This window comes from Anoplopoma fimbria, chromosome 18, assembly GCF_027596085.1.
Source record: "Anoplopoma fimbria isolate UVic2021 breed Golden Eagle Sablefish chromosome 18, Afim_UVic_2022, whole genome shotgun sequence".
Taxonomy (NCBI): Eukaryota; Metazoa; Chordata; class Actinopteri; order Perciformes; family Anoplopomatidae; genus Anoplopoma; species Anoplopoma fimbria.
In genome coordinates, this window is record NC_072466.1 from 16639297 (window position 1) to 16664356 (window position 25060).

A 25060-nucleotide genomic window follows, 5' to 3' on the forward strand; every position below is an offset into this window, starting at 1 on the left:
TGCTGCAAAATTACAAACGTCAATTTGTTTAATATACTTGTAACATAAAGCAAAAAAAAAATCGCTTAAACTAAAAGGTGAAATATAGTAAAAAACTAGCAAGCTCACATGAGGTGGCTGAAAAATGTCTCCATGAAAAACATTTTACAGTGCTATCAGTGGGTTAAACAGTCTATTTCAGAGCAGAACTGCATCCATAACACAAACTGTCAACACAAAGATAATAACCCATCACCATCCACAACCGTGTTAGTGCTTCCAAATATAACTCTCAAGCTGGGGTGAGCAGAAATCAAAGTCTATATTGGAATTCTCTCTGCTGCACGGGTAATTGAGCATGAGCTTCTCTGCATTGGTCACACAAACACACACCTTTACTGATACAGCTTCAATGCTTGGAGACGATCAAAAGTGAAACTGTCAAAAGTGACTACGAGTTCAGTTTTTGCACTGTGCAGACTCAATGCAGTGCATAAAAAATAGGTTTTGTAACTGTCTTTCAGCAGTTCAAATCTCAGACCTCAGAAGGATCTACCCCTCTTTCCTCTAACATTAATAATGGTGGAGAAATTTGACTGAGTAGCCTACATTTACTCAGGTACAGTACGTAAGAACAAGTTTGAGGTACTTGTACTTAAGTATTTTCATTTTATGCTATTTTCTACTTCCACTATGTTTTGGAGGCAAATACTGTACAGCTTACTCCATTACATTCATCACATGGCTTTGGTTACTTTGCAGATTCACATTATCACTATAAAATATAAATCAACTAATAAATAATGCCCTGGTCGTCAGCAGTATAAAAAGTAATTAAAGTTAAACCTGATGCGCCCTACTCTTCCTCTTGAAGGCAATACTGCTGCTAACGTTTCCCGAAAAAAACCTCCGTTTCCGTTCCATTTCCCTCCAAACAAACAGTGTAGCAGCTGCAGCTCCTGATTAACCCAGCTGCTGCAGGGTTTGCCTGACGCCCTCTTTCATGGTGCAGGACAGCGGACCTGTGGCTCTGGGGAAACGCTGATGCTCTCCATGTTTGTGTGTTCACTCCGGAATTATTTCAGGTGATTAACGCCAACTCAGAAGGAAAAAGGGAAGTTGTAGGTTTTAACATCCATCTCTGCTTTGGTCCAAACAGAATTAAGACCTATCAACAAGTGTTTCGGGAAAAAAAAATGACACAACTCCTGTGACAACTTGTGGAGTTATGTTGGCCAACAAATACATTATGTGGTTTAATATTTCTGTATTAATATGAAGATTAAAGGCCAATGTTGCTGATTTCTTCTTCTCTAGATTAATAGAGGCCACAGTCCTGCAGGTCCTTTATTTGGCTCAAACTTGTGTTATAATCATTTCAAATCAGTCAAATATATTGCATGCAGGTGTGGAACACTTCACCAGAGGTTACAACTACTAATATATATATATAGGATGCATCCCAAGTCTCTTAAATTGAGTATCCCTCACTTTGGTTTTTTTCCTTGCGTCTTAGTCCCTCTCACAAGGGATGCATGGAGAGAAGAAGAAAACATTGCTCAACAAGAAAATATGTTTTCAGGGAAATAGGAGGTCCTTTTCTCTGAAGCGTCTCGTGAACTGAAGTCTGTTTCTTATGATGGCGACAGCTGATCACAGCTGGATCAGCTGTAGAGACTATTAATAATGTTTGTCTGCACTCATATGCACTGTTCTAATACTAATAAAGGCACACCGTTATCATCACTGCCAAAGCAGCAGTGTTACTGTCTGTAGCCTGTTACCTGTTTATCTAACACCTGCACATTAATAACATACGGCATTCTGTATTTATCTGTAAGGATGTATTTATCTTTTTGTTGTTCGGACCTACAGTTACCATATATTTTAAACTAGATGGTGAATCAGAAAACAATAACTATAAAACTTAGGAGTGATACTCCTGAGTTTAATCTGCTATAAAACTCCAGCGATGTTGTCCGATCAGCTGCAGCTCCCAATCAATAACTGGCTCTGTGTGAAGCAAACTTCTGCGGAGGATCTCCATTGTCAGTTTATTGGCCTCACACTCAGCCTGCTGTGTAGCACCTGAAGGTGTACTCGCTTGTACCAGCTTTAGCAGCCTGCTGTGGAGCCACCTCGTGTGGAGCATCCCTCTGTGCAGCAGCCTGTTGGGGAACATCTTTGTGAGAAGCAACCTTCTGAGGAGGATCCTTTGGCGTAGAGGCCTGCTGGACAGAACCCTCAGGTGCACCAGCTTGCTTTTGAGCACCATCAGATGTTGCAGCCTGCTAAGAAACCAATCCTGCCTGTGAGAGGCTGAGGGAGTTATAAGCAGAGCGAGAAGTTTTAAGTGATTCAAACATTTTTCACCTATATGCCTGTGGATGTGCAGAAGGAACTGTGTAGAATAATGAATCAAACAGCGCTTTTGATGTGCACACACAGGGGTTCTGTTATTTTCCAACAGTAATGCTGGTTGCACAAAATGTAAACAGGTTCTCTGTAAATATACTTATTTTGTGCCCAAGAATTAACCAAAATATGGGAACGTTTGAATTAAAGTTAGGCCAGAAATTAATAAATCATGGGCTCAACTTGTTTAATTTGTCTCTCCATGGCCACTCTCCTTATATATTAGTGAGCATTCAGGGATGCCTTTTATCCATATTCTAACAAAATTCATCCTTGAGTTGGGACACCTAGTTATAAAGGACTTCGTCATACAGCAACTGACATGTTATGCTTACAAGCTACAAAAGACAAAACCAGTAAAGTCACCTTGTAGTGAGATTTTTACTAAAAGTAAGTGCAATTAGACCATCTTTGTTCATTACTTATCTCTCAGTAAATATACCTTGTTGCAGGTGACAGTACTTGTTATCGGTGATAGTCCAGACTTGATGTACAGGGTCAGTTACTGTAATAGGATTTTGTATCCAAAGGCAGGATTTAATAAATAAAGGGACATAGGGTTGGTATTCTGTTCCTGTCTCTGCGAGATGACCGAATTTGTTGAAAAGCATTGAAAGAGAGCCAAGGGTACGGCTCCCTCTGAGTGTATTTTAGTTTTATTGATTTACTGATATGAGGAGAGAGGAACAAATGTCCCCTGGCAGTCCACCTCAATGACATACGCATGAAGCCAAAGGAAAGTGGCATTCAGAGGGCCTGGGCTTACTAAATAATGGTTATTCTCACTATAATAACCTCAGTGTATCAACTGATATGGATAACATAAATTGGTGGAGTTTAATAGCCCAGCCCATTCGCCATTGGACTAAGCACTTTTGGGTATGTAAATATGTGTAATGCGCAATACACAGTCTCATATTACTTATATTATATGTGACAAAATGTGATCTTTTATTATTTCCAGGTAGTTAAAATAGGTTTGCCCAACAATGGCTCACATTCAGCATCTTTCATCGAATGATGCACCAGATTTGGCCTAACTATACACGGCTGTTCCCAGGGGCGGACACTGGCCAAAGGCTGGCAGAAGTTCAGCTAACTGGAGCTGAGTTTCACAAAGTCTGTACTCCCAAAATCTAACCAAATCTGTCAGCCATACATACAGTATGAGCCAGATCCGGGTCACATGTGGTCTTTTGGTGTAAGCACAAAGCTTTGTGTTCTGTGATCAATTCGACTTTGATGGCTACCACAAAGTGGAAGGCAAAGACCAAGCAAATGTATCTTCCTTGGAGGCTGTATCTTTGGGACATATGCTTATTTGCTTTCTTGCCAAAAGTTAGACAAAGAAGATAGACAATCACTCACAACAAATTGTCACAGCCAGTGTTCTAAATACGCCATTGTTTTTGAGGGAGCCCTATTTTTCAATGGGTCGGGGTTGGGAGGCTACACACGCACGGGTCCAACTGAAATTCGCTGTGAAGTATTTTGTTTCTCAAAATATCAAACTGTTTTCCCATGAGGCAATAATAATATTTAAACACACAGTAGAAGTAGAAGTATCCTTTAATAGTCTTGGACAAGTTGAAAGAAACCTTTTTGAGGCTCTAGGTGAAAAATCAGGGGATCAACAAAATTATTTCAGTTCTTCAGCTGGGGACCAATAAATAAAGACATCAGGGAACAGTTAGGAGGAGTCTTGTGTATAACGATAGTTTACAGCAGTATATCATCCTGATAGATAACATCCTGTCAGTCATCAGCTTTTGCTTCACTTTGTCCCTGAATGTTTTATACTCTTTATAGGCTGAGGTTTCGTACGATTTGGTGGTAAATGATTGTAGATGCAGGAGATCATCATCAGAGCTTATTGATGCCCCCTGCCCCTGCGGTGGGTAGATGCACATAAACCAACAACTGAGCCTGTGTGATAACCTTGTATGCTTTAATGAATAATCTTAGCACCTGAGACTCAATCCCTTTATTGAAAGACCTTGAGGCACTTTCATGTTTACCCTCATATTAAATGCGCTCTTTGAATACTTACAACTGCTTTCTCCAATAACTAGACTCATCAAATTTGTGCATCCGTTTGTGTCTGTGTGTAGCACACCTAATAAGTTTTCACTGTCCTCAACAGTTTAAAGACTTATTGAACCACAACAAGACAAAGACGAGACAAAAATGAATTTACCCATTGGCTTCAAGCTTCAGTGAACAACAGTGATTATGAAGTGTGTGTATACAGCGTTTGTGTGCTTGTACTTCTCCTCACATTGTGAATCTTTGAAAAACTGACCTTTACTGTTGCTACTTCTGTCAAGCTTATAGCACATATACAGTTCACAACAGGGCAGATGTATCACTCAAAAGCTTTAGTTATTTTTAAGCAGTGGGCTAAATTACATCCGTTGCTAGCAGATTGTATCAGCTATCGCTAGCTAGCTAATTAAGCCAACGTTCACTCCATTAGTTGATAGAAAACACTGTGCCAGGCTGACTTGTTTTTCAATTTTAAAATTAACATTATGCTCTTGGCAGCTGAATAAATTATCTTGCAATAAAAGAGTAAACCTGTTAAACGCTGGGTTAGGTTACTACTATTCTATAGGACTATTTTGGATAGCCACACATGCTAACACATGCAGCTTGCGTTAGAGCAACACATTCATAAGTCTTTCTTTACACTTTTATCCTGTGTTTTTGGTTCTGAAACGGCATAAACTAAAGAATAAAAAGATTATAATACACCCTGCATTGCCCAATTAGAGTTATCAATATATGGTTAGAAAATTACAATAGGGGTAGGCTTTTTTCACAAATAAGGCTGTGCAGTTTGCCTGGTAATCTCAGCTAATATCTGTGTAAATTCTACACTATAATTGTTCATTTGGATCTCGTAAGAAATCGACTATAGAATAAAACTTAATAGATAGAATACTCTACATGTGGTGTTTTTTTATTATTATTGGCAATTCGATTTGAAAGCCCATAGTCCCAAACTAATATTAATGGATGGAAGGATGTTTAATGTCCTTTTACACACATCTTGTCACACAAACATTGCAATCGACTTTTAATCTGATGATAATGATGACATGGTTATACTGTTAAAGCTGAATTATACTGCACAGGTTGTCTGTTTGTGAACTGTTTCTACATTATGATTGAATCCCAACAAATCAATGTACACGATCATGAATTTGCCACATTTAGAAACATTCATTGGTGAAATTCTAACAGATTTCTGTTAACAAACACAGACACACATGCAGTGAACACCCACAGTGATGCAAAAATCATGTGGAAGTATAAATAGAAACCATCTACACAAAACCATTTGCGTCATCCTTGTGATTATGGGTATGCGTGGTACTGCCTGCAGCTGTCATTCCCGTCGGTTTCATTTTTTTATTTCACTTCAATTTAGCTTTGATAGAGGAAGTGACGTCATTAAAATTCAACTTGGTGCCTTAACGTTCCATGGAAGAACCGTGTACTTCACATGACCTCCCTGCTGGGAGTTTATGTTCACATCTGCTGGTAAACAATATGAGAAAAGAAAATCTGTAAAGGATGTTTTTTTTTTTATTTTTTTTACAAACTTACTTTTATGTTGAAAGCACTAATAAAAGCCTGAACCTTCTATTTCTTTTTAGATATTTTTTAAAAATATTTTTAGGAAACCATTTCAACAATTGGTTGTCATGCTTTATCATCTCTTAACATAAAGTGACACAGTGAAAGTTAAAATTCATTTGAACAGCAGATAGTGAGCGAGGTTTTAATCTTTATGAAAACATGCAATTTCATGCAATCTGAGGAAAACAGCACCAGATTGGATCATATATCATCTTTCCTATATTACATGAAAGGACCCTGACCGCTGATTGCAGAAAAGTTAAGCAAAAACTTCAATTGCAGTTTTTTGCACAGATGTGAAAACATTCCTAAGTGGATGCGTGTATGTCACAGGCAAAAGTATAGTGGTGTCGAATGGTAATGGCTAGTTCAAGTCAGCCATGATACTTTTAGCCAAGGCACAAACAAAAAATGTAGAGCGCTTTAGGAGTCATTGTCCATTATGATGTATTTGTCTTTGTATAACAGATACCTAATGCTTTGTATCCAAATAATATGACACAGATATGTCATGTGCATACTTTTAGCTTAAGCGAATGCAAAATGTGTAGCTGTACTTTTGAGTTTGGTGCAAATGGATTTGGTCATTTGGACTATGAAGGATCATGCTTTATCAACATTGGTAACATTGACAATATTTCATGATTAAAACATTAGCCATTCTGAATATTAAAAAATATAATTAACAGTTTGAAAGCTGGTCTGTAATCGATGACAAAGATGCTCTATTACAATCAAATGTATGTACAATACTACCGGCATGGCACCAACATGAGTTCAGTGACCTAATGGACCTTGCTTTGTTTTTGATGAAACGGTCTATAGTAGTTTCCACTTCATCAGATACAATTTATTTATATATAGTCTACTTATTGTGAAGCTAAGGTTACTCAACTGTGAATATTGGTCATTTCAGATGAAGACATCTTACAGTAAATCCATGTTAAAATGAATCCATAGACAAACTACAATTGTCAAGGTGATAACCAGTATTGATTTAGGGGAATACATTTACAGCCAAATAGTTGCCCGTAAACTGAGCATGAGGAACAGCTTTCATTTTAAGAATTTTACCTATGATACTGGACAAAAACATCTTGTCAACATCACAGCACTTTTAGCTGTAAAAATCTAACTTCCCCTGGTTCATTTTTTACTACAACATGACAGCTGTGACATCTGTGACATCTCTAGAAAGGAAGGGAATAATAGAAAATGTATCTTTGAGAAGTCATTTAAATCCGTCAACTACTTCCTTGATAATTTACAAATTAATTTTAGACCATAACGTTTTCCTAATTGGTTATTCTTTGTGTTGGATGATTGTTTAATTTTTGATTTATTTTTAAGTTTGTTTATTGGGCTTTTCAACACAGATAATTATCCAGTGACTGATGAGCATGTGCACACACAATGAGAATAGTCTGTAACAGTTTAAGTCTCTGCAGAGTGACATTTTATGACAACACAGAAAAAATGGACATCATATTATCTTACTTCATGAGGTATTTTATTTTGAAGCAACGTCAGGTCATTTTGTCATCCCATGTGTGTGCACCTAAAACAACTATTCGCACGAGTTTAGTTTATTAAAAAAAGTGCGATTTAAATTTAAATAACGGTATTGCAAAACAACCACGTCATACACCCCTTGAACGTCACGTCTCGCTGCCACCACATTTAGCTGGATCTTTCGCGTATGCTCTCACGTCCCTTTATTACGAGTTTTCCGACCGCGCCTGAAGGCAGCGCTGCTCCCATCCTACGTGAATGCAGCATAAACTGTTGAGGTGATCCATGGCAACAGAGGAGCAGCAACCAACCGCTGAGCCAGTCCTACACACACACACACACACACACACACATACACACACATACCCACACATATACCCCCCCCCACACACACACGTACCTTCAATCTCTACACACTCTCTCCGTCAATGTAGCCGGAATGCACCGAAGAAGAAACACTCTTAACGGCTCCCGTTGAGAGACCCCGGCATCAAGGTGACCGACCGGGGAGCCTGCCAGCTGATCCCAGAACAGCTCGACATCAGCGGCCAGGTGACAGCCGACCGGACCGCTGAAAACGGACACATTTGTTTGGACCGGACACGATGGTTGAAGCTGAGGTTTCTGGAGCTTAAACACCACAACATCCCTCCTCCGCTGTGCTGCTATCCGGACACGAGCACAATGAAACCCGTGTCTGACAGTGTCCGCGCTAAACAGGCTTCATATAGTTAATTCATTCTGCCCCGCTGGTCGTGTGTCCCCCCCCCCCCCTGTCCCCGTCCCCGTCCCCGTGTAGTTTATCATCACAGCCCGGATCTCTCTTCAGCATCTGGAGCATCCTCGTGAAGATGGCGTCCGGGTCGGGTTGGCAGCAGTACTACTGCCCTGCCGGTCAGGGGAAATTCAGCTCGTCCACGGCCACCAGCATGTCCTTTCAGACCGGCGTCGCCATGGAATATACCCAAGACCTGCACCTGAAGATGAGCAAGAAAATAGCGCAGCTAACAAAGGTAGGGTGCGTTCGTATGAGGCCTACCCTCCACCCTCCACCCTCCTCCACCCTCCTCTCTCCCCCAGCAGAGAGCCGACCCCCCGGGTTAGACCCACCGTCCCTGTGAGCACCGGGCACCAGACCCCGGTTAAGATCTCACCTACTTACTCATTCATATCTTATTGGTGGATGTTTATAGCAGCTGTAACGATATTTTGATTCATTTTTTTTTTTAATTTCAAATGTGTTCATAAAACCCAAATAGCACTCGTTTTCTAGATAAGAACATTGGCACTTTGTAGATGGATTATCACTGCTAACTAAAACCTTTTTTTTTTTGTTTGTTTTTTTGGTGTATGGGAATACTAGGTGACTTGTGGATTTTCATTTAAATGTATGCTGCTTTGTATTTTGATTATACAACAAATCTGAATAGCTTGAGACAGGTGATGAAAGCATGCATTGGAGTGAAACAGCAGAGGAGCCTTTACCTGTGAAATCCCTCAACAGAGTTTGGAGAAGATGCCTGTTCCTACTAGAAAGGACAGGAGCTGCCTGAAGGTCTGTTCGGATGCTGCATCCATCAATATCGGGTCATTAGCCCCGACAACAATCAGATCAGTCATTAATCACCTGTAGCAGCACAGCCTGTGCTGACATTTTGTTTTACATGCCCATGTTAATGTTGTTCTGGGAGGGGAGGGGGTTTATAAATACTTATGCAGCTAAATATGGCACTTCCTCCAAACTTTGATCTTTCATGAAGACAAGCAGTACTTGGAAACGAGACACAAATTTCAAAGTAAGAAGCAGGCTTGCTGGTAACGTGGCATCTGATTGTCCCTCCTTATTTGCTTATTTAGAATATTGTGTTTTATGCCCTGTAGTCCCCTTGTTGTTTTTCCAGCGGGTATGTGTGTTGAATTAGAACTTCCCTGCCTTTCGATGTACGTTACTCTTAAATATGTAGTCACACAGCATGCAGTTCTATGGAAACGTGCACTGCTCATATATATAAGATTCAGGAGCTCATTAACAGGAATTATTTCAGTTAAACATTTGATTTGCTTTGACCCAGCTGACTATAGGATGTTATATATCCACACCGACTCGGCTTTCAAGGGCATTTCAGAAGTTGTTTTTTTTGTTGTAGCCCTGAGGAGCATTGCTTTCATCTCTCAATTGCCAAAATGACAGGGTTTAAACTTCTAACACAGAGCAGCACCCTCTCCACCACATTCACCTGGGGTCAAAGCATGTGTGTGGCTCCAGTGTGTCATTATCATCAAGCTGTAGGTCTAACGGGGCCTCACACATGTTTCCAGCCGGCTCATTGGAGCCGTTGGGCCTCGTCTTTGCTGCTGGAGGCTTTGACACCTCAGCTTGGTTATATACTCCAAGGATTTGCTGCTGAGACTGACATAAGATTTGTGCTCTGCATATATTTATCTTTGTTGCTGAGGTAGTGGAGGCTGAGAGAAAAAGAAAAAATCATACTTCAGCAGCCTCGCAGGCAAGCTGTGTGCCAAGCCTTAGTGCGGTGAGGGCTCTTCAAAGTCACATGGAGATGAAAAAGAAGCCTTTTCACCTTGTTAGCTAATTGTCCACATAATAACATCATGTTAACCTATTTCACAATAATCACTGAGGATATAACACACATTAGAATTTCTCATTAACTTTATTTTACCAGTAGGCACATTTTACATTTCTACCAACAGATTTTTGTACAGTCATGCACACATGCCTTGAACCCCTCCCATTATTTAGCTGTCCATAATCTAGAAATGTCTAAACTCTCACCAATTGTGTTATTGTTACTTCTAATAAGGCTAATCAAATGAACACTTTTTTTTGCAATCATTTTATGGTTGCTCTGCTTGAAATTTTATGATAAATAGTTGTCACTGAGGCTGAATTACATTTATTGTACGAGTTGAATCATAAGAACTTTTATCTTCACAGCTGGAAAAAAAAGGCATTATGGTAAACTGCATTAAAACATGTGAGCGGCACACTAGTTCTGGTTCATCTTTGGCAAACAACAGGCCTGTTGTCGATGTGTGTATTGGAAACAATACCATCTATAAATATGAAACATATCTCTGCTGCTGATTCAGAGTGTGAGTGCTTTGATCGTTACAGTATTTCTTCTAAGAAATAGTGCATATCAGTGATTTATTTTCCTCCACTAATAATCTACCTTTATTAAAAAAATCTAACAGCTGTCTAGTTATTTGTAGTAGTCGCTCTGATAATGATTCATAAATTATAATGGACAGATTGGACGACACTACAGTTTATAGCAAATCAAGTAAGCATTGGTTTGGTAACACAGCGGAAATTTGAAGATGCAGAGGTAACACAATACAGTTGGTTCAACAGCATACTAATTTAGTTAATTTTGTTTTGTTCAAGCCACATTTTATATGTAGATGTATTTTAATCTGCAAATTACCAAAAGGGCACAGAACAATGTCAAACAACAACACTGGAAAAAAAATGGTTACCAAAAAAAAAAACCATGCTTGTTTGGGGAAATATTATGCACAAAGCATTGCCTCATCAGCTGTGCTAAATATATGAATGCATCATCAATTCATTTCTTTCACATTTCAGGTCATTTCTTTGAGGCCAAACATGCGCCGCCGTTTTGTAAACCTCTGCCAAGGATTACTTGTATGACATTGCGAATTATAAAATATTCACGTTGAACGCATCGTCATGCAGTGTTGGGAAGCAGTGCAAAGAGTGTGAGATCTCCGTTCAGGACCAGTTTTAAGGGCATTTTCTGCGGTTGTGCAATTTGTTGGTCAATTGGATGGGTTCATCACAGATTACTGAGTTGCAATTTCACACAGTATATGTTTGATATTTGACTGTTGTATATCAAATAAATCATTGAGTAATTCCATTCAATGGAAAATAAGAATTTCAAGCAATAAAATTGCCTGTGAAAAGTCCACATTTCATCAGCTTTATTTAAAATGAAAATACAATTTAAACCTAGTTCGACTTGATACTAGCAGCTATAGGTTTCACCATATAAAACAATATGGTGTTTTGTCATGTGAGGTCGCATGATTCCAACAGGCATCATAACATGTTGTGTTAAGCCACAACAAAGCCTCAGAACGGGCCGATAGCATGCGGACCATCTGCTCACGCTGACCGCTGATCTCAGTGGGGCCAGAGCTGCATTCAGGAATAAATAGCAAACCTCAAGACCCCTCTGTGCAGCTCTCTGACACATTACCGGCTGACCGATTTCCAGCTTGCTGTGTCTGAAGATGACTCGAGAGTTGTGGGGCATCTGAATTTTTCATCTTTGACTGGCCTACTTTTATCCAGAGTGTCTTTTTATGTTTTTACTTTGAGCATTGTGATTGATTAAGATCAATCACAATGCTTTTTAAGTTTTGTCACTACTACATTCTGAATGTCTTGTTCCTTTCCCTCAAGGACGTACAGTAGGTTTGCACATGGACGGTGGAGATATGTCCCTACCAATATTTTGGGAGGACAGAATTCCTTGTTGAGAAATGGGCTGGTGTGATCACCATGACCTTAACCAGCTTTTTAGTTCATGACCTCGGCACACTGTCTCTCTGCATCAGAATGGTGTGAAACCGCTCGAGATTGACCGCAATCAATCAGACGGCCATCTGTAGGGGGGAGGTGACTGGAGGAGGCGGAGTTTGTGGTGCACCGCGGTGTCTCCAGTCAGGCCCAGTCGTGTTTGCTGCAACGATATACATATTTAAAACTATATGGTGATAACTATATGCTTAGTCTTAGAGGACATCATTGAAAATACTTGATGCTCTGTTGTTCCATTCTTAAATGTTATTTAACGTTATCCTGGATTTCTACAACATTTATAGTTGAGGTATATTATTTTCTGGAAATATTATGACTTTATTCTAGTAAAATTGGGATTTCATTCACGCAATATTACAACCTTTTTTCTTAAAATCTTACGACTAATTTCTCGAGTGAACACATATGCAGGATATGCTTTGAATGTGCAAAAAGTTTTGAACATGAGCGGAAATCTTGCTGAAACACCCATGACTCATTCATTTCTGGGTTCAAGCTTAATACATTCAGTAAAATGAATGTATCATTGAGGTTAATAGGTGTCACATGCTCATTCAAAGAGGGTAAAGACACAAAAGAGGAGGGGAGAGTAGATTATGTGTGTTGACCCATCAGAGATAACGGAAATGAAAATGAAAAAAGTTGATCTATAGGAGATAAATCAATAAATATTTGAAAGCAATACAGAATGTCTGAGAGCTTTACTGCATTATATACCCATTTATTATTATATTTTGAATTGTTACTTGGCACCTGGTCATCTGTATTTTCCTTGACACAAAAAAAAAAATTTCCACCATAAATTGAAGTAGAAAAAATCCCCAGAATGCAGGAAATTAAGTATTTATACCCCAAAGACCTCCCCGTTTTATATGTTCACACCAATATTATAAACCTAACACCTTACCTTTCCTCATTATATTTTTGGGCTTTGTGACTGACCCCTTCCTCTTCAAATCTTCAGATTTCTGATGATTATCTGCTATTTAGTAATGCACTGATACAAAAGTACAGTTCTCTGCTCAGCTGTCAGCTCAGCTTCGACTCAAACACTGGCTCTACACGCTTTTGCAGGGACTTCATGCTCTGTCAGTAAATCAGTCATTGATTGCTATTCTCCTGTGGCAATGAATTTCATGACTTGTGACGCAAGACTTGTTTGCTGCCACTGTCATTTAAGACTTCTTGCGGTAATTTATAATCCCACAAAGCTGCTTTCCAGCCCTTTGTGCGGTTCAGGCTCGGCAAGGATTTTGCTGTCATATTTTTTTGGGAAAGCCGTATTTCCTAAGTTATACCCTCTGATGGCTTTGCCTTTTTATTGTTGTGCCTCTGTCAAAACGAAAGCAATGTAGGGAGTTTTGCTGCTATGGCAACAAGTTTTATATAAATTATAATTCAGCGAAATGGCATGTAAGAAGTTGGCGGGGATTTTTTTTTTAAAGGAATAAACCTGATTTTGTAGCCTGTCCACAGTCAATTAGGACTGAAGCTTCTGGTTGTTGTCAGTGGGAGCGCTGGGAAACGGAGCGGGGGGCATGTCATTTTCCATCGTCAGGAGAATGCCTTTAAACAAATGTATTACTCTCCTTGGGTGTGCGTGTGTGTGCGTGTGTGTGTGTGTGTGTGTGTGTGTCTGTTTATGTGTGTGTGTGTGTGTGTGTGTGTGCAAGTGGGCATGTCATCAGCAATGCCCGACTGACTTCAGTGTCAAAGTGAGTCAGAAATAGCCCTCTGAGCTCTCCGTGTATTTCTGGACGAAGGAATTGGAAGAGACAGAGATAGTGAAATACTGTACTGTGTGTGTGTGTGTGTGTGTGTGTGTGTGTATGTGTGTGTGTGTGTTTACAGTGTTTGCAAGTCATATCCTGTAGTGCTGCAGCACCACAGCATCATACATAAACAATTCTACAAAACTGTATTCAAATGCTGACGGATACATTTGCAAAACTGCGCTTTTTTTTTTACCCACGCTATCATCTGCTAGCATCCTCCTGCCCGCTCCTCAACATTTCTGTATGTCAATTATTTTGTAATATTATGCAGAAGACACCTGGGATTCTGTTATACCAATATGTAGGTGTGCAAAAAATACTGTATGCTAGAGATGTTCAAAAAACTATTTTTCCCGTCCTGATACTGATTTGGATACCCCGAATGAAGTATTGACCGATACAAAGTACCGATCCAATACCAGTGCTTAAAATCAAAAATATATATTATTATTTTTTAACAGCTGTATACTACTAACCTTGTATAGATGTCATATGATTGCTACCATTGTTGTATGGCCTGGCTCAGGTTAAACCTTTTTGTAAAACATGAACAAACACATGCAGGGAATGAATGCCAGAGAACTTTCTTTTAATATGTAGTTGGATGATTGGAGAAATAGGATTGTTATCACAGAAATGTGAGTGTGTCTGTACCAGATCACTCTTAAGAAATGGCTGAAAATACTGCTGAAAACACACACAAATACGCTGTCATCGCTTGGCAGCAAAATTAAATCCAAGATGCCTGGTGTGTGTATGTGTGTGAGTGTGTGTCCGTTGATGCCATAATCCAGGGGTGGTAGTGCAGTGATCTGTGATCTGCTTGGGCAGGGTTAGACAGCAGATGGTCTGAGCAACATGACCCTGGTCTTGGGTATAGAGTACATGCTGATGCTGCTAATTCAAACCCAAAGCTACAGATGTTTAATTCAGATTTTTCTTTCTTTCAAATACACAATTTTACGACAAGCTATCAAAGAAAATTAAATATTAGAATATCCCAAAAAGTGTGATGTGAACTGTACTCCTGGCAGAGTAAAAAAACTACTACAATTGTAACTGTGGCTATTACTACCCTTATTATTATTAGTCCACATAATACATGCTGCTATTGCTACTATCACCTCTCCATCTGCTACAGTTGTTTCAACACAATAGTCTAAATTTAGATCACAAAGGGGAGCCTGGGTTATTAAAACCTTGATAATATCCCCTTAATTAAACAAAAAAATCTAACATATTCCCAAAACAGCGATTAGGAGCAGTTACTGTAAATTAGCTGTGGAGATGTTACTTCCTCTGTAAGGAGAATGACTTGATTTGGTTATCGTTCAGAGAATTCTTCGACCTAGCATATACTTTGTACGTGTGTGTGAGCGGTATCAAAGGTGCAGGGTGTGAGAGAGAGAGACGACCAAACATGGTGAGTGACGTCTCATTATGAGCTTTTACGTACCACAGAAAACAGGAAGTGCGAGGGATAGTGATGTCGCTGTCTCTTAGGCTTTTCTGGAGGTGACAAACTTGGAGAGATTGGCAATCACGGGAGCTGAAGGCCGTGAATTTCCACTTTGTAATCTCTAAATTTAGGAGAATGAAAACAGAGTAGATTGGTGTGTGTGTGTGTGTGTGTGTGTGTGTGTGTGTGTGTGTGTGTGTGTGTGTGTGTGTGTGTGTGTGTGTGTGTGTGTGTGTGTGTGTGTGTGTGTGTGTGTGTGTGTGTGTGTGTGTGTGTGCGCATTGCCGCCTGCTGCTGCTGCTCGGAGTAATGCGTACTAACCTCTACAGGATGCTCCTCTGCTGATTGTCACAATTCACCGTCTGATTTCATTAAGATACACCCACGCGCTCACACACACACACACACACACACACACACACACACACACACACACACACACACTTACACTTACACTTACACTTACACTGAAACACACAGACAGGGAGAGAGATGGGGGGGGGGGGGGGGGACACTCGCCTCAAGCATCATCCAGTACAAATAAAACACTGCCGACATGCCTGTTGACTGCACATGCATAGACGCATAAACAAACACACACACAGCTCACAGATGCACAAGTGTGTGTGGAGGACGATTTGATGAGTCATTCTTAAAGTTTGACCTTGAATGTCTCCTCAGCCTTTTCGGACAGCCAAAAGCCACACTGCTGCTGCTCTTCTCAGTCGGCAGATGCAGCAGCCAACCGTGTCGCAGCAACAGGCGGGACACAGAGCGAAGCCGGAGCAGGATTGGCTCTTTTATTTTTTATTTTTTTTATGCAGCTGATTTATCCGACATATATTTTGTGGTCTTTTTGTGAAAAGTCTCACGAGAGGAGTTCAGCGTCTTCCACCTCCAATATGTGATGGAGGCTTGTCTGCGAATGGAGCCGGGGTGTTTTTTATTATTGTTGTTATGAGATGTGTGACCTGAGAACTCATTCCAGAGTGGTGTGGTGGGATAGTACTCAACAGACTATAAAAGCTGCAATGATATCTGCCTCGCTGATTCACTGAATGACGACTGTGTATGTGAGGTTAGGGGATTTTTAGGGCATGACATTATTATCGTGACAAAATATGGAATGCTAGTGGCTTTAATTTCAAGTTATTGATATTGGCTTTCCATCGAATCTATCACGCTGTCAAATGTATTATTACTGCGTATCAAAACCTTGAACCTAGTATTGATAAGTAATGTATTTATTTTGTAGATGTTCATTTTCTATCTGTGTCTTTCAGCTTATTATGTTAACTGCATTAAATCAAAAATATTAGTGCAGAAAAGACTTCCCTGTTAAAGAACCCTCTGGTCACTGGAATGAAATAGCAGTTTATATAGTGTCAGACACACAGGAAGAGACTAAACGCTGATCTTATCATCATTTTTTTCCTCCAAAAAGAAACCCCTCAGGTGTTTCACACCTCTCTGCTCCTCTTTCCCAACTTCCTCTGTAACACCCCTGCTCTCTGTGTTCGTGGCTGTCCGACAGAGAGGAGGAATCTGTCTTAGCTTGCAGTGAGGTTTCAGCCTGTTCTAAGCTACGGCAAGAGAAACAAAAGCACTTAAAGAACAGGGTTTTTCCTTCACTTAAAGGAGCCAGTAATGGACCAGCAGTGTGTAACACATCATCACTTTGCCTCAAAATCGCCTGCAACAAGCCTCGCTCAGCACAGGATTGTTTAACGGAGGGGGCTTTTTAGGTGATGTAACAGTCCTTCTGGTGGCCATATTGAAAGGCAGTCGCTTGCGGGGCGACAGCAGCTGTGCAGGGCTGCGTTTTGTAGCTGCACAACACATCCACGTTGTTAGAGTTGGAACGGAAACAGTAGAGTGTCGGACCACTTCTGCTTTCTGCATGAGCGCTGCTTGTGAACAAGAAAAGGTTGTTTCATTATAAATCCATGCAACTGATTTTGGGCTAAAAAATGATATTGGTACAGTGTGTTTAGCATTGTATCAATGCTATTTGGATATATAGAGAGAGCATATATAGATGTGATATGGAGCAATTCTTTATTATTTATAAAGCTTGTGATACATTAATTGCTCATATCTTGGTGCCATATTTCTGATATATCTGCAAAACCTTTTAAAATATTCTGTTTCCTAACTCGTACAGATTCAAAAGCCTCTTTCAAGACATATTACTCACTGATTCACTTTGTCACACAATGCATTAGTAAGAAAGTGCTCTAGCCTCCTGCTTTCTGTAGTTAAATACATCAGGGGAATAAAAGAAAAGCCTCAATGTGGTAAAAGGAGAGAAACAGCAGGCATTTTTCACGTGGGTGCATTTAGTCTGCTGAAAAAAATCCATAATCAATCCATCATTAATGACAACTGTGGGCCACGTTTTCTCCCCTCCTCCACCATTTCATTTAACATCAAACTAATCAAACTCCTGCCTTCATTTATTCCTGTTTATTTCAGTCGAAGGAGCATGCCTTGATGTGCCTTAACCCACTATGTAGTAAACAGACACATACATCAGAAAATATGGTCTTAATGCATGTTCTTTTATTACATAAAATGGTGCCATATTGGTTTTTGAATACCCCAAAATAATATGCAGGTGTTACCCGGCAATACCTTCAAAGGTTAAATATGTGAATCAGCCGTCGAGAATCAATTTCGACTGAAAGCCCCTGCAAAGTCTAGACTTACCATCTTCACACCAGCCCACACATTTAACTAGAAAAAAAAAGAAGCTTTTTGGCAGACATTGTCAGTGGCGCACATCAGGATGTTGGAGTCGAAGGTCTGCTTCGACTTTCTTTCCTTAACTTGGCAGCAGTGTGAGTCTCCATGGCCACCAGGGACCCGTCTACTCACTGGGTTCTATTTTCTCCCTCTTGATGGGAGAGACACTTGCAGTTAGCCCTCTTTTTACCATCATCAAGAGTGTCATTCAGATGGGTTGACAAGACTCAAAGGGACAACTGTAGCTAGAGGCAATGGCTTCCACATTAGGCATCAGCTGAGCAAGGTGGAGCACTGTCATTCCATTTTTTGTTGTAAAAACAGTTTTATGCTGGATATTGAACGGACAGTGTTGCCTTTGCTGCGACAAACATAAAGCATTCTAAAGTAGTCTCATTTCTGGCTAACATTCACAGGCTTATTCACAAAGAATGGATTGCGGCCGCAGAAAGCACCAAGACTCGTCTCAAGTACCTAATCACAAAAGATACTGCTAATGATATTATAGCGCGAATACGGCCGTAAAGTTTTGCAGCTGTTGCCCTTTTTTCCCGAATAATTGATATAATCTAAGTGGCAGTGTTTAAATGTTGCTCTAGCTGGAGCCAAGAACACAATAGGCAGAACAATGGCAAAGAGAAAGAGTGGGGGAAAAAAGGACACATTTTTTTTGACAAAAAGTCAGAAGAATTCCTCACAACTTCAGGCAAGGAATTTAAACATGACGGTGATAAACCCCTATCTCCATGATCACTTAAATGACCAACTTTCTGAAGATGCTAATAATTTCACTGTAACTGCATGTGGCCGTTAGCGCTGATCTCTGTGAATCAGATTGTCCTTGCAATGTGGCTCATTTGCATAGAAAGGGGCCAATTTTGCGCCAAATGTCTGCATAATATAAATACTTTTAAAAAAATTGCACAGGAGCAACGAGAGGCTTTTTGCTTGGCATCGCAGTTAGGGGTGCATTTCACCCTCTGTCGTATTCGTGCAGGTTCTGCAGCTGCAAAAGCTGTGCAATCCTTCTGTGAATTCGCCCCTCTGTCTTTTGCTGAGTTGCGGTACTTTCCAATGAACAAAAGAGTGCAAGTAGTAAAATGTTGTGTGATAGAAGGTTCCACTGAATGTCAAAACATGTGCGGTTGTTAACGATTGGTATACGGATGCGTGGAACTGTTGAGCAACATATCGTCTCACAATCTCAGTCTTTGATTGACACATGCTTTCATTACATATGGGATGTATCATTTTTACCTGTGCTCTTCAAGGCTATCTATCTAACTATCCACTTTATGTCTTGATGAATTAGAATTGCAGAAAACGTCAGAATCCAACGTTCATGAATTCCTTTTTTCCAACCGGAGATCTGAAAGTTACTTGTGGATAGTCCGACCCAGTCTGAATTCAACCAGAGGATTATTTGGCCCGATTCAAAATGAGACTCAGGTGAACACCCCCCAAACAGGGAGCGACATCAAACACCGTCAGCATGATGATGCTCCACCGTTTAACAAGCAGCTGTGGTCGAAAAGAGCAACACGTTGTCTCTGCACTTGACGTATCAACACAGTTTTATTGTGACGATTATAATTAGATTCACTTGAGAAATATAGACACACAGGCCAGAGGCTGACAGAAATATAACAGGACCCTACCCTATTAGACTGAATATGATTTGGACAATTTATAGTCAAACTATAATTCCGATTGTACTTTAACCAAATGGCATTGATGCTGACTATTTTGCCTTTTTATGTCTTTCAGTTCTTTCTTGCCTTTTTCTTTCTTCTTTTTACCAAAGACCATTGCCAATCCTGGCTCTTTGTAGAATTGGCAGGCCCTGTTTACCCCTCTCTCTCCTTCACGTCCTCTCTCCATATCTCTGTTCATCTGTCTGTCCTTCCCTCTAGCTAAAGGACATCCAAACAACGGCAGGGCTCGCTACGACTTCACCCAGCCCTTGGTCCGTCTTTTCCATTAAGATAAGATGAAACTGATCCCTAAGGGGGATATTTGGGCCGTTATAACAGCAAACAGTGACAGGACACAACAAAGGCAAAATATAAATAGCTATAGGAGAATAACTGGATACTCGTATTTTAAAATATAGAGGATATTTTGCTTGGACTAAATATTATTCTTCCGACACATTTTAAAATGTTAGAAATTAAAAAGGGGCAATAGAAGAGTCCTACCCCCTCCACTTTATCTCCTGTTACCATGGAGACACAATGGTTTTTGCAATTCATTAGTCAAGGCATAATAATATAAAAATGTTATCTCGCTTATTTAACGTATATTTACTAATCTTCTTAAAAAGAAATAGTCCTCTCTCTGTGTACTATGATCAGAACTACGTTCATAGCATAACAGAGCGTAGAATGCCATAATTGACCAATCAGAAGTATTCAACAAAGCTGTGTAGTAAGAGTCTATAGAAGTTAGTTATTTGTAAAAAAAAAAACAATATATTTTTTATGCTAAAAATAATAATTAAATATTAAAATATTATTAAACAAAAAAAGCATGCCAGGCTGTTTTTAAATCCCAAAGTGTTGGGGGAAATCCCTGAACCTGATTTGACTCCATTAGATGGATGATAATGGAAACCGCATTACTGGGTTGATATAACTCACTGGAGTATTGCAGACCATTACCCAAGATATCTATTTATCCACACATCTCTCTGACCCGTCCTTACCCTGAGCGGCTGACTGCTTGACAACCCCACGACTCAGCACTCCTCCTTTTAGACCGATGGGTTCTCTGAGTGGTGGTTTATGTCCAATCAATAGGGCTCATTCTCCACAAATGCCTACCTTGCTTTCTCTGTGCCTCACAGTAAGTTAGATGATCCTTTAATTCAATTTTTGATCCTCGTTCTATCATTTATTGTTTGGTTTCTACTGCACGTTGGAGCATCCGAGGCAGTCCAGTCTGGCTAGGTGTCCAGTAAAGCATAAAATCTTAATGTCAGTCATCATTTTGAATAGCTGTAAAACCAGTAGAATTGCCGTAGTGGCTCACAAAATTAAAATGCTTGCCCAGAGCTTTTAAAAAACAGGCTTCCAACTTTGAGGTTTAAGCCCATTTATCTATAATTGTGCAGCCCCAGACTCTAATTTCATGTTAAAAACCAGCCTGTCTAATCAGCCTAATCAAATAGCAGGGCTGCAACAAAAGGAGAGCGTCCCAGCTTCAGTAACCGGGGAGCCGTAGATTCACCCTATTTGTCCAAATGAAATTATGGTGTTGATTTGGGCACCACGTCGCCCAGAGGAGCTGACGAACCAAAACCTGAATCGCACAGGGTAGAAAAAATTCTGCTGCCTCACCGCTCTCTGTGTTTTCAAATCACAAAACCTCTGCCTACAGCCCAATCAGCTATGCAGCTGCAGCCAGCTGTGCCATCCGTTGATTATTCTGATGTCAACTGATGTCAGAGGAACTTTGTTTTCGTTTGTTGTCTCGTTTATGGACTGCTTTAAAAACAGTGGTATTTGTGCCGAAGACATTAAGGATTACTAAGAAAAGTCATGACATTCTGAGGAAACATTACTAATGATGGCAAAATCTCATGCTGACATGAGACCAGCGCTGCGAGTTGGGATGATAAAGACACAACAGAAACCAATGGCAACTGATAGTATGTGAGCTGTTTTTTCTAACCAACACAAAAAAAAAAAGTCACGTTTTTGTCGGTTACTGTTGCTGGCCATTTAACCTCCTCTTCATTCCTTTTTATTTATTTCTATTAAAAATACCTATATAACATGCCAAGTATTTCTATTGAAAAAAGTATAAATTATAAAAAAAAACATACTTTTACATTCATCCACATCATAATATTATACCCTCCGATATCATAGGATTTTCTTTGCAATGTACTACTCCAAATTTCATGGTATACAGATAACTTCCATGATGCTACCAATAACGTTGTGCTCAGCTTGAAGGATAGCATACAGAGTTTGTATTCAAGAAATGGAAGTTCAGCAGAGTTCATAATCAGGAACGGAACCTGGGAAATGAAAGATAAACACCTTCACACAGCTCTCAGATTCAGTGAATTAATTTAATGAATGTGCAATAATTTTAAATCCAAAAGCAAACTATCTGCATCACACGGCCGTCGCTGAGTATAGCTTTTTTCATTTTTCTCCCCCATGCTGAAATCTTTGCTGGCGGTGGTTATTACACTTTGCTCAAAGCAGCTTCAGACTGAAAGTTCAATTTAATTACAAGCAGGCATCGCAGTGGAAAAGCTCTTGTTCTTTGCAAAAAGTCAGTCAATCAGTGCTCAGTAAGAATGTAAAGAACGAAGAGGATGGTTTGATAAGGTTTAAACACATCTTGGTTTTTAAGTGGCGTGAAGGGTGGACAGAGGAGGGTGGAAGAAAAGTAAGATGAAAGACGAGGCGACTCATCTGCAAGATGGTGTGGTTTTTCCAGGATGTAGCAGTGCACGCTTCATCGAGATCCAAGTGCACATTCATAAGTTCTGCTAGTTTTGTGCTTTCTTTATAGGTTTCGGTTATGCTAGCTTATCGGAAAACTGACGAGGCGTCCCATTGACCGTGAACGAGAAGCCGCAGGACTAAAGGTACCGCCCCCAGGTGAAATACCTTTTTTGGGGGAATCCTGAGAGACTACAGGGTTGTAAACAATATCAGCAGAATAAGATTAGACATATTTGATATATCGTTTCTTCTGGTAGAAAATGGATTCTCATAATCACCCACCAAAGAATATGTGTTTTCATGCACCAGCCGTCACGTAAAAAATCTAGATTGATACTTTTACCATCCAATACGGGAAATAAACGAAAGAATATATAAATAATATTAACAAGCATTGTTGACATTTTCTCGAATTTCATTTCGAAAATAATAGGTCAAACAACTCTAAACCTTTAGTTGCTGCAATTATATATTTACATTTTGATCTGAAGCCCCAAGGAAACATGGTTTAAGGGGGGGTGGTAAGTCAAACCAATCCATGTTGCTATCCAACATGGATTTGCCAAAATTCAGCTTGTGCCTCTGTGCGAGCCTTCTTGGTGTTAATACTGCTACCTTTTCAGTCTCCATAGTATGTGGACTCGCAGCTCATTACCTCTCCAGCAGAATGTTCGACTGGCTCATGTGAACAGCACTGCTTTTTTATTTTTTTTATTTTTAATCTGTGCACTTGTTTGTATGACAGCTCTGCCGGTAAGCTATGACATTCTGCCCTTGTCTTTTTTGGCATCCCATTAAAGAGACAAGCTCGCTCACCGTCTCGGCCTTTAGTTTTTTATTTCATTTTTTTTCATCCGTCTTTGCCATGATGGAGCGATTACGAACACACGCATACAAAATGGGCCAGTTCCCTCTCAGGCATGACGTTTTATGCACTGTTAAAGTAGGGTTCACTCATTCCCATTAAGTCTAAGATACAACAAATGATGAGATCACACGGACGCACACGGCCGCCCACGCACGTGAAAAAACAGAAAGGCTGCGGGCTACAAGTGCTACAGACACTGATGCCACCGCTAATGGAATTCAGTGTGCTGTGAGTGTGAGCAAAACAGAGAGGAAAAGACAGGGAGAGACAGACAGGGAGAGAGAGAGCCATGCTGATCCCAGAGGGGCCCTGTGCTATTCTTAACACCTTCTCCATAATGATCGTCCCATTCATACATCACATCTTGTGCCACGCAGACTCGTAACAGTCTTTCCTGTGATGATCGCTATAAACTAGCATCCATATTAGAAAATATCCAGAGTCAGAACAGAGGCGTAGCATTGTACCCGAGGTATGCTACGTGCATTTTAATTGAGGACATATGAGACAGAAGGCCCTGTAGTTGTAGAGAATGACCTTTACGTACGTAGCTGTGAGCTACAGCATGACTCAACAGAAAGTGATCACACCTTTTAAATGATTTTCACGCTCCAGCACACGACGTGGTGCCGGCAAAAGGACAAGGAAAAGGCTGTAAATGAGAAAACACAGTATGGGAGAGATCACCCACTGAACCAGTTAATTCTGGCTTCTGCCTCATCTCTGTGGCCTATGGTAGTGGTGCACTCTGTACTGTGTTCTTTATGGATGTGTTCCATATCATGTTTTACAATTAACCATAATGAGTATCAACGGGATGCATGAAAAAATCAACTGTACTGTAAAATTAATGTAGACAAAAAAATGTCTCCGTTAATAATTCTATTTAATACTGAATAGTTTCCAATTCCAATGTTTACAGTGCTATTTGCATCACAGTTTCTCTTGATATTGTACTTTTTCTGGTTAAATCAATGGAGAGATAGTTAGTGGAGACTAAAACAGGTAAGAATATCAGATTTTTTGTCTGTTGTGGGCCCGTGCACTTTTCAGCAAGTTAAACATTAGCAACATTGCCCAAAATGGCCAAATATTTCATAGAAATATTAAAGGAATAGCTACCCTGGTATGAAGTCAAAATACCCAACAGTTGACAAATGTACATCATCTCACCTTGACGTAATCACATTCAGTTAAGACGGGAAATGTTGACATTGTTAGTGTGCCAGAACAAGGGGATTCTTCTAACAAGCCTTGAAATGTTTGTGTATTGGACATCAAAGTCTTTCATGAAACCTGACCAGAACCCCTGGTAATCGAGCAGAGTCGTGAGATAATGTATGCATAACCGTAGCAATGGTGGACAGCGAGGGTCAATTAAAAAAATTGAGATACAGTTGTGATGGTCATACATTGCCACCAGTGTGAAGAGTCTAAGCAAAAAAAACAAAACAGAAACAGACTTAATTTATTTTATTCGCCAACTTGGACATCAAAGTCTTTCATGAGAATGGGCAGTGCACTTTGCCGTATGCTTTTACATTTTTTATATGTTTTATAAACTATATATTATCATGTATATTATACAAACCATCATTAAAAGTT

At 39.9% G+C, this 25060-nt stretch overlaps 1 protein-coding gene across 1 annotated transcript in view; it reads left to right on the plus strand.

Annotated features, from left to right (window-relative positions):
• Positions 1 to 8409: 8409 nt before the first annotated feature.
• fam184ab (family with sequence similarity 184 member Ab) overlaps positions 8410 to 25060 on the plus strand; it is a 130434-nt gene continuing 113783 nt past the window's right edge. The window contains 1 exon segment of the mRNA XM_054618767.1: positions 8410 to 8564. Coding sequence (XP_054474742.1) covers positions 8481 to 8564 — 84 coding nt within the window. The 5' untranslated portion in view covers positions 8410 to 8480.